Source organism: Arachis ipaensis, chromosome B05 (genome assembly GCF_000816755.2).
Source record: "Arachis ipaensis cultivar K30076 chromosome B05, Araip1.1, whole genome shotgun sequence".
Taxonomy (NCBI): domain Eukaryota; kingdom Viridiplantae; phylum Streptophyta; class Magnoliopsida; order Fabales; family Fabaceae; genus Arachis; species Arachis ipaensis.
In genome coordinates this window covers 10,867,260-10,878,401 of record NC_029789.2, presented here as the reverse complement: position 1 = coordinate 10,878,401, position 11,142 = coordinate 10,867,260, and the positions used below count along the sequence as shown (strand labels likewise).

Genomic DNA, 11,142 nt, shown 5'->3' with positions numbered 1-11,142 from the left:
TTCAACAGAGATAAATTAAGAGTAAATATAAATACTAATTAATATATAAAATTATATTAGACTTTTTAACTTTAATTATCATAAGTATAAGCTATCTTGAAAAAGTTCTATTTTATGACTTGATTTGGTAAAACTTTTGAGAAAGTACTTAAACTCTTTGTGTTGCATTTGGTAAATAAAAAAAAATTATGTGCCTGTGCTGGTAATATTTAAAATATAAGGGTATTTTTGAAAGCATCTAAGATAAAACTTTTAAAGGTGATTTATGCTTATTAAAATTATAAAGTCTAATATAACTTTATTTATTAATTAATATTCAAATTTAATTTTTACATTAATGCCTATTATAATATTTTAAAATTTTAAAAATTATTTTATCAAATATACTTGTTGTTACTTGTGTTAATTAAAAGTCTTTTTTAATTTAATTTACTAAACATAGATGCTATAATTTTTAAAAAAATATTTTTTAAAAATTAACCTTTTAAAATATTTTTAAAAAATAAAAATTTTACCAAATTAAATCTAAATATTTTTAAAAATACCTCTATCTTTTAAAAACTATAAGTATAAACATATAATTTTTTTTATTTATCAAAACACAAAATTATGAATTTGTACTTTTTAAAAACTACTAACACTTCTTCAAAAAAATATTTTCAAACCAAACCCTTTCAAACATTATTATTAATAGTACAATACATATTTAGACATCCATTTAATTTATTTTTTTTACATCAATAATGTATCAAAATGGAAAACCCACAATACTTATAACATACAAACATATTAAATTATAGAAAATAAAATTCAAAATTAACTTTTTTGAACAAATAATCAGTTAAGAGTTTTTCTTTAGACTTTTCCCCTTTTCTATAGACTACTTTGTTGACTTATGACTAGTTAGAGGAGAGTAATATGCTTTAGAAAAGGTTTAGGGTCCAGTATTTTTTTAATAATTTGGCTACTACTTAGCCATCAAAAGAAAAGTGAGTAATTTTTTATTATTAGATATAATTTTACACTATTAAAAATATTATTGATAATTAATTAATAATTATAAAACACAAAATTTACTGTCCCTAGCACTCCTCTTATTATGCTTTGTCCAAATTGATGTTTATTTTGAAATAAAAGAAGTATTAAGCAGAACCGAACAGTAACAATATAACATACATGTAAGTATCATCACATAAAAGTAATAACAGTAATAATTGAAGTGTAGGCAAGGAGGGTTCATGGATGAACATCACATACAACATAACTGTTTTCTTGCAATGAAATCAAGGGCGGACACATGAGCCACGTGTAAGAAATAGGGAGATGGTAGAGCAGAGAGAAGAGAGAGACACTAGATTCCTTGTCGATTAAAATAAGGTTAGAGAAGACGAGAGAGAGAAGGGGAGGGGTTGGGTTTGGTACTCTCTCTCTCTCTTTCTCTCTCTGTGTAATGTAATGTAAATGTAAATTGTAAGAAAGAAGGTAGAAACGACGGTCATTACTAAATTAAGGTTCCAAGAATGTGATCCAAAACATAAAAAACCCACCTTCCATTTCTCACATCTCACCCTCCCTTTTCCGCTGCTGCCTCCGCCTCCGCCTCATCGCTTTTCCGTCCACGCGCCGCCTCCATCTCCCAACACTCTGAATCTGAGCATAACGCGCTTTTTGCGCCTTCTTTTCTCCGATTCGGTTCTTCCCACCTCCGTTTCCTCATGGATCCGGATTCTAGAAGCTCATCTTGACCTCGATTCTCTTCTCTCTCCTGAGTTTCTTACCTTTCTCAGCTGATTCGCTGCGTTTTGATCTGTTTCTAACTTGCTTCTATGTTCCAGGTATTGCTTCATCTGCTCTCTCTCTCTCTCTCTCTCTCTCTCTCTAATAAAAACTTTTCTTTGGGAGGGGTGTAGTTTCATGAATAATCGTTCTGCATTCTGGTTAATTGCCTGAAATGGGGATTAGCGTTATTCTTAGATCTTCGGGTATCTGCATAGATGCAGCTCGATTTATTTACGTATTAGGTTATTCCCTTGTTATGCTGTTGGTAAATAGAAAAAAAATGTGTTAGAAGTTTGTTAAGGATGTAAAAAGTTTAGATTTTAAGCTACTTTTCTCTGGAAATAAAAAGCACTCTTTTTTAGTAGTAACCTTGTTGGATGGTGAATGTGATCCAATGTAGTTTACCCTGAGATTGGCTATTTGTGAAAATGGGCTGCTTATAGTTTCGATTTCATTCAATCTAGGGTTGCTTCTGGATGTGTGACATCTCTGTTAAGAGATAGTAGTACTGCTTGTTTATATTTGTTACATTTAACGATCATGTGTTTTCCTATTGGTATGGGAGATTGAAACAGTGGAGATTTACCTCAATTTCTGTTTCAGTGGTGACATTGTTGTGGTGGAAGGAACACCTTGTATGCTGAGCTGCAATGTCGTTCAAAAGCATAGTACGCGAACTCAAGGAGATGAGAGATGGGATTGGTAGCTTATCGAGGCGGAGCGCAGAAAGCAAGCATTGGCACAGTAGAGTAAAGTCACATGTTGTTCCTGATGTCACTCTAAATCCACTTGAACCTGTTCAACAGGGGCAGTGGGCACATCTACCACCTGAGTTACTTCTGGACATAATTCATAGGGTTGAAGAGAGTGAGACATCTTGGCCTGCACGCACCGTTGTTGTGTCGTGTGCTTCAGTATGTAAATCATGGAGGGCTGTTACAAAAGAGATTGTCAATACTCCTGAGCAGTGCGGAAGGCTCACGTTTCCTATTTCATTGAAACAGGTAATATTTTCTTTTTCCGGTTTAATGGCCCAACTGTTTGTCTACTTTTCCCATTGGATATTCTGTTACTTATGTAATATTTCATTTGTGTATAATCAGCCCGGTCCTCGTGAGTCACCAATTCAGTGCTTTATCAGGAGAAACAGAGAAACTTCAACATATTTATTGTACTTCGGTCTTGTGCCATGTAAGTTTTCATTGCTTATGCAATCCATTTCATTTTTAAAAGAAAAGGGTTGTCGAATTTGCCGTTACTCTTCGAAACTTGGAGTTAATGATTTTGAATGCGAAGTGCCGGTTTCTTGCCTTAAATGAATGGGATTCATCATAAGTAAATGTCATTTACAACCTATTAAATAAGAGAAATTATTTACGTACACAAGTCATCATCCGAATCAGTTCGTGTGTTTTCTTTCCCTCCTTTCAAGATCCATCGAGCCAGCTTATTGAATTTGGATGAAATGTGCTCTTGAATGTATACCTAAGAAGCTTGTTTTTGCTTTGATTTTACTTATACAGCGGAGAATGGGACTGATAAGTTGTTATTAGCTGCTAAAAAGATAAGAAGGGCAACAGGCATAGACTTTGTCATATCTTTGGTTGCAAATGATTTTTCTCGGTCCAGCAACACATATGTTGGTAAACTAAGGCAAGTCTTGGTCAATTGAAAATTCTTTTCAAATTTTTCACCTTGTTCCATATCATATCTCCAACTCGATCACAATCTTTGGCAGGTCTAATTTTTTGGGAACCAAGTTCACTATCTGCGACAACCAATCTCCCCATCAAGCTGGAACTCAGCCAAATGGTCGTTCTAGTAAGAGATTCCACACTAAGCAGGCGTCTCCGAGGGTTTCAGCAGGTAACTACACCGTTGGCACCATTGCCTATGAGCTTAATGTCCTACGCACGAGAGGGCCACGGAGGATGAACTGTACCATGAACTCCATACCTGTGTCAGCTATCCAAGAAGGAGGCACCGCCCCAACCCCGACATCTCTTCCTCAGATAATTGATGAGCAATTCCCTTTGTCGCCATCACTGAAAGGAAAAGCTCCAATAATAGACGTAAGCTCCACAAGCCTCTTGGAGATGCCAGTGCAAAGCCAAGGCTTGGTTGAGCCCCTAGTACTTAAAAACAAGGCCCCCAGATGGCATGAGCAGCTGCAATGCTGGTGCCTAAACTTTAAGGGTCGTGTTACGGTGGCGTCTGTTAAGAACTTCCAACTTGTTGCCGCTGTTGATCCATCTCATAATTTGTCCACCGCAGAGCAAGAAAAGGTAATTTTGCAGTTTGGAAAGATTGGGAAAGACATATTTACCATGGATTATCGATATCCACTCTCTGCCTTCCAAGCCTTTGCGATATGCTTGAGCAGCTTTGATACTAAACCAGCCTGTGAATGAGACCCATGTCGCAGGATCATCACCTGCTGGTCTGTTTCATATAAATATATATACACTATTCTAGGCACAGTCCATCACATGCAGCTGAAAATCTTAGCTATGCAGTGGTTAGTAATCCCGCCCCCTCCTCCTCTGCGGTGGTGGGGCTGCTCCCCCTTTTGTCCTCCTCCTCCTCTGATGTGTTAGATGTTGATTGTGGATTTTAACCTGTATGTTATTTCCTAGCTCTGCTACTAAGATTAAATTTAGTAAATCTTCTATTGTATAATATATAGTCGCATAGTACTCTTAACTAATGAACCTCCTTTCATTTTCCTTTATCACTTAATTTGAAGTTATAGTTTTTCTTTGCCGAAGATTATTGTTTTCCTTCTATGATTACTTGTCAGCAGCCATGCACGCATTTTGCAAGATCCCAGTATCATTTTCACTGTTATTTCAAACGATTTTTTGCTCATATCATCGGGAAAAAAAAATTAAATCCTCGGCTATGTGGTGCATGGTGCATGTTGTTTCAAGTTTTCTTGCAAAATAAATAATTGGAGTTCGGAGAATCTTCCGAGGAAGACGAGGTTAAAGAATATCCAAGAGAAAATTGAGAGTAACAAAATGAACTCTAAAATTCAAAGAAATGTAAATGTATTGTTTTGTAAAAACGAAAACACTCTCCATTGTAGGAATAAAGACAAAAGAAAAAGGAAATCTTTTATTTTGCTAAACACCAAATACTACAAAAAGAAAAGCTAACAGAAGAGATTGGGGATTTACAAAGAACGATGCTTTATAATGAGTTATTCTTTGTTAGAGCTTTCTTGTTATTTTCACAATTATTGTTGCTACTAGCTTCTCACTTTCAAAGATCTCCAAATTTTTTACCTATCATAACGCCCTCTTTCAATATCTCTACTTGCTGTGTGTCACCAAACTGCAAATTCTATGGTTCTATTTTGCACCATAGCATTCACAAAAAGAGAGGAAGACCAAATCTCAGGAGCAGAATCGCATTGCATTAAGGCGTGAAGGATTATTCTATTGCTATTTCTGCATCTTGGGCACATTGCTGAAGTATCTGAGAATCTCTGGTTGATCAAATTAAGTAAAGGTAATTTTTCATGAGCTACTCTCCACAGAAAATTTTTTACTTTGGATGATAATTTTAACCTCCAAATTAATTTCCAAAGCATTGAATTTGTCATCACCATTGGAAGGCGCTCAACTGGCGCATGAAAAAAATTATAAGTCACCCAGTACCTGAGGTCACATCGTACTGCTTCCTCTTGTTCCAAACCCATTCAAGCTTGTCCTCACCATTGTCATTCAATAGCAGGGAGAAAATTCGCGAACTGAACTTAGGGGAAAAACTGCTTCAATTAGCTCTTTATTATTCCATCTTTTATCCATGGTAAATAAATCATGTACCCAATTGATGTTTGTTATTGGATTATTGTTGTTATGAGTCTAAAAGGGTAGAGTAGGGGTAACCATGGGTCTTCCCATGCCAGATTTTATACTCCATTTCAAACTCTTTTCTACCACTTTTCTTCCCTCTAGTAGACTTTGTCAACCCTAGGAAGGTTGGTTTCCTTTATCTACTAAAATAGGGTTAATGTATCTATAGTATTTTTCTTTGAGCATACGCGCAAGTAGCGAATTAGGCTCAGTAGTAATTCACCAAAACTGTTTACCCAACAAGGCTAGGTTCTGGGCTCTGAGATCCTTGAATCCCAATGCGCCTTCTTTTTTGGGTCTGGTCATATAATCCCAACTAACCCAAGCCATCTTTCTCTTCATTCCCTTTTGACCTGCCAAAACTGTCTTAAAATCCTGTGTATTTCTTCCACTAAAGAATCTGGAAGCTTGAAACATGAAAGCATATATATTGGAATAACTTCTCTAACAGTTCTGATTAAAATATGTCTGCCTCTTCACAGATTAAACTCTTTTTTGAACTTTATCCTTTATTGCACCGAATATAGTCCTTTTAGATATCTGAATAATAGATGGAACACCTAGATATTTATCTTCTGCCACATACTCTATGTTAAGTAACTCTACTAGCTGTTGTCTTCTGGCGAGTAGGGTGTTTAGACTAAAAAAAACTGCTGATTTCTGGAGGTTAATTTTCTGTCCGCTAAACATCTCATAATGTGATTGAGTAGAGATAGGATATTGTTTCATGATTCCTCATTAACCTTCCCAAATAAGATAGAGTCATTAGTAAAGAGAAGATGATTGACTGTTGGAGACCTTCTGTGAATCTAAATCCCCTAAATAGACCTGTTTTGCTCTGCCTTGTATAACAGATAGGATAATCCTTCCGCACAAAATAGAAATAGATAAGGTGACAAAGGATCTCCTTGTTAGCTAACCCTTATTGGATTAAAAAAGCCATAAGGTTGACTTTTCACAAGAACATAATAAGAAATAGTAGTGACTAATTCTCTGATCCAAGAAATCCATCTGGTTCCAAAACCCATTCTCTCCATGATGAACCATAAAAAACACCACTCAACTCTATCATATACTTTACTCATATCCAATTTAATAGTCATTTCATATTCCAATCTCCACCTGTTAGTTTTGAGGTAGTGTATACATTCATGAGCTATTAAAATATTGTCAGAAATAATCTAACTTTTAAAAACGCATTCTGGTTTGGACTTATTAAATTATTCATAAACTCCTGAAGTCTATGTACCAGAATTTTAGAAATAATCTGATAAATGATTGAGGATAAGCTAATAGGTCCGACCTGTGACATGTCTCTAGCATCCGGGATCTTAGGGATCAAGCAAATCTGTATATAGTTAAATGTCTTGAGCATTTTACCTCCACCAAAAAAGCTACGAACTGCCTTAAAAATATCACTACCCACAATGTCTCAATAAAACTGAAAAAACTGTATTGTGAAGCCATCCTCACCTGGAGCATTTTGAAGACAAATGCTAAAAATGAATCTCTTAATTTTCTCCATAGAGATTGGTCTCATTAGCCTCCAGTTCATGAAAATGAAACTCTAAAAACGGTTAAAGACAAAATGATCTCTAAAAAATATATTTTGCTAGATAAAATAATTCAAACATTTGGTTAACGATTAATTTACTAAGTCAACTGTCAATTATTTATAAAATTATTAATGTACCCCCATATTCTCTCTCCTAACTTACCATCCTCTCCAACTCCATTCCCATTTCTTGCCTCCATTCATTCTATTGCCATCAACCGACTCTGTTACTGTCATTATCGTTGTCATTGTCATCATCATTAAATTGTCACTAAATTGAACCAAATTCACTAATATATTTAACAATTTCTTTTTCCAAGTTCATAGTCTCTTCTATAGTAAAAAAAACTCAATTGTATAATGACTAAATCCTTATCATCATATATTATTTGTAGAGAAGAGTTGTATTTTTTGCAAGACACCAATTAAAAAGATGCATAAAAACATAGGGGCTGGTTCTACTGCTGAAGGGTGGGAATGGTGGGTGCTCGTTGGAGTTCTTTAACTAATAAATTTTATAAATTTATGTGTGCAAATTCAAAAAAATATGAGTATAAATTACATTGATTTATATGTATAAAACTTTAGTAAATATATCTGCAAATTATATGTTTTTTATATGCAAAAAAATTTCTGTAAATATAAGTGTAAATTATTGCTGGTCAAGTATTGACAAAAAATGAAGCATTACTTATTTAAAAATACTAGATAACCAAGTTTTTTTTTTGGATTAACTACCAATTCGGTATCCATGAAAGATGTTATCAACAAAACAGTCTCTAAATAATTTGAAAATACGACAAAAAGAATCAATAAATATTATATTTTTTATAAGTAACCATAGAACTTTCATATTTAGCATATAACTTATTCATTTGATCTAAATTTTGGTGGCAAACATTTGAAAAGATTTTGGAGATGCACAAAAACAATTCAGACCAAACTTTTATCTTCTCTAGGTTTTTATTTTTATTTTTCAACAAGTTGTGGTCATTCACAATAACAAAAATTCACTTAGAAAAGATTATCAAATTTTAAAGATGAAAAGATCTTATTTTTCTAATAATGATTGCAAAAATTTGCATTCAAATTTAATCGCTAAAATCGTTTTTAAAATATATATTTAATATCTAATTCCTTTTATCATGTTTTTTTAAATATTTCGGGAATTTATTTGTGGTTGACATCTTTTGGAATTCGTTTTGTCAGGGATGTGAATTTTCGGGTACCATTTCAATAGTTTACTCCTTTTTTTTTTAACCAAATACAACCAAGTCAAATTTATGTATGTGCATTTTTTCTTCATATTATTCTTCTTCCTTCTCTTCTTCCTTTTCATCATCATCATCATCATCACCTCCTCTTCCTCCACCTTCTTCTCCTCCTCCTCTTCCTCCTCCTTCGTCGTTGTCGTCGTCGTCATCATCATCATCATCTCTTTTTCTAAAAAGGAATAAGAGAAAATTGCAGCACTCTTATTTTATGTCACGTTTTAGAAATTTCAGTGTCAAAATTAAAAAATTTCTATGTCACGATTAAAAAATTTCGGTGCTATTTTTTTGTTTTATATTTTTTTTCAAACAACTTCTCCTCCTCCTCCTCCTTGTTTTTATAGTTTTTCTTGAAATAAACATCCAATCCGGTCCATGTCTATTTTCTCAAAAGACAAACCAATCCCTGTCCAATAAGACACTGCGGTTCCTAATAAAATTATTTTAGGATAATATAATCTCCTATTAAAAAATCCGTTAAATAGTAACAAAAATCAATTTTGTAGGAGTTTTATTAGTAATTTGTGGGGTTTAAACTATTAATAAATTTATTTTTGAAAAATTACTTTACTAGTGGTGGTTAAATGGAGAAGAACTATTGCTAGAAGTGATGTCACAAGAAGAAAAAGTAATTACAATACGAAAACCATTCAAAAAGAAAAAATGACGTAGCATAAAAAATGAGAGAAGAGAATAGTGATTTTGATGGTGTTGCTGTCGATGTTGATGGTGGTAGAGGAGGTAATGATGAAGACAAAATATGATTGTATAATTGAAATAATAAAAGTAGAAATTATAAGATGATGATGAAAAAAATGGTAATGGTGATGATGGTAGTTGATCCTATTGTAGAAAAAAATTATTACAAATAAAATTCTCACAATACTAATTTTTATTATTATTTAACGGTTTTATTAATAAAATAAAGGATTGTATTGTTCAAAATAATTTGGTTAGGGACCGAAATGTCTTTTGTTTTCGCATTGTCCTTCAAGAAAATGGATAAAAATCGAGTTAGATGTTTACTCTTTTTCCTGTTTTATATTTTCATAATTCTTATTTTTTTCACCTTCTAATAAAAATAAAAACAAAAAAATTAATAAAAGAAAGAGAAGAAACACATAATGCTCCAAAATTACTTGGAAAAGGATGAACTTAAAGAGAATTATGTAATTTTTTATTTTATTTCTTTTATTTATTATTTTTGACAATAAATACAAAAATTTTTGAAAAAAAAACTCATAACTTTATAATTAAAAACACAGAAATTATGCACAAAGAATGAAAAAAGAAGAATGAGAAGAGGCAAAAAAATTTTACATTCTTTTATACGCGTCATAATTAAAAAATTTCAGTTTTATTTTTTTAGTTTATATTTTTTCCAAACAACTCCTCCTTCTTTTTGTTTTGATAATCTTATTGTTTCGCACTCACATAATTATTATTATTTTATCGTTTAAGAAGAATAAAAAAAATTAAACAAAGAAAAAAGGGAATGAAAAGAAAGAATTATACTATTTTTTAGTTTATCTTTTTTGACAATAAACACAAATTTTTGAAGAAAAAATGCGTAATTTTATAAATACAAATAGAGAAATTCTGCACCAAGAAAGCAAAAGAATAAGAGAAAAAAAGAAACTGCAACATCAAGTTTAGAATTTTGAAAATTTTCGTATCAAAACAATAAAAAATTGTGTCAAAATTAAAAAATTTCTGTGTCACAGTTAAAAAACTTTAGCACTATTTTCACGTCACCATTTTTATTGAATTTGGATCAGTTTGATTAGACTCATTGATAAAAATATTTGTGTAAGTAACAAGATTCTTTGAAATTTCATAAAAAATATATAAAGATATATTAGTAATTTTATAAATAATTAATAGTTAACTTAGTAAATTAATTATTGACCAAATATTTAGAACATTTTATCAAGTGAAATAATCTTTTAGAAATCTTCTTTTTATTATTTTTAAAATTTATTTTGTCAAAATCTAAATCTTTCGAGTAATAAAAATGAGTAAATGATTATTTATTCAAAGGAAAACATTAACCATAACAGGGTTAAAAGTTAAGACAATATGGGTTTTTCGACTTTTTCTAAACATATGCGCCCACTAAGAAAACACGCTGATAAAGATAAACTAAAAAAAAAATTACACCATCAAATATGACTATACGAGAAAGGCACATTAAAAAATAAATTTTGAAAATGTTTACTAACAAAAAAATTAAGTAAATAACTAAAAATAACTAAAATTTACTTTATTTAAATTTTATTAATTATTACTAGAATTAATAAATATTAAATAAAAAATTTTAACTATTTAAACTAATTTTTTATTATCTCTCTAACAGTAAAAAATTATCGTTGTCGCGGTGACCAGATTAACCAAATTTATCAACGTTAGTAATTCTTAATAGGAGTCAATACAATTGGAAGTTACCTTTACAATTATCCATGTCAGGGATATATATTAACCAATAATCAATAAACCACTAACCTGGCTTAGCATATAAATACAAGCCAGATTTGTCTCCACATTAACATCACTTCCAGTTAAACAAAATAATCAAATCAATAAAAGAAAGAGAACCACAGAATATTTCACCATGCAATAACCAAAAGCCTACAATAATTAATATCTATTTTACATGGGTGCTGAAGATACAGCAAGT

General features: G+C 31.8%; 1 protein-coding gene across 1 annotated transcript; it reads left to right on the top strand.

Moving 5' to 3' along the window:
- Window positions 1,381-4,546, top strand: LOC107642886 (tubby-like F-box protein 5). Its single transcript, XM_016346382.2, has 5 exons — window positions 1,381-1,835; window positions 2,383-2,783; window positions 2,883-2,970; window positions 3,303-3,432; window positions 3,518-4,546. Exons 2-5 carry the CDS (start codon window positions 2,430-2,432, stop codon window positions 4,188-4,190), a joined length of 1,245 nt encoding a protein of 414 aa, XP_016201868.1. The 5' UTR covers window positions 1,381-1,835; window positions 2,383-2,429; the 3' UTR covers window positions 4,191-4,546.

Excerpts from the sequence above, each read along its gene's own strand:
- LOC107642886 (XM_016346382.2), top strand. The coding sequence starts at position 2,430 with ATGTCGTTCAAAAGCATAGTACGCGAACTCAAGGAGATGAGAGATGGG. Across the intron at positions 2,971-3,302 it reads GTACTTCGGTCTTGTGCCAT|CGGAGAATGGGACTGATAAG; the intron begins GTAAGTTTTCAT and ends TTACTTATACAG. Across the intron at positions 3,433-3,517 it reads ACATATGTTGGTAAACTAAG|GTCTAATTTTTTGGGAACCA; the intron begins GCAAGTCTTGGT and ends AATCTTTGGCAG.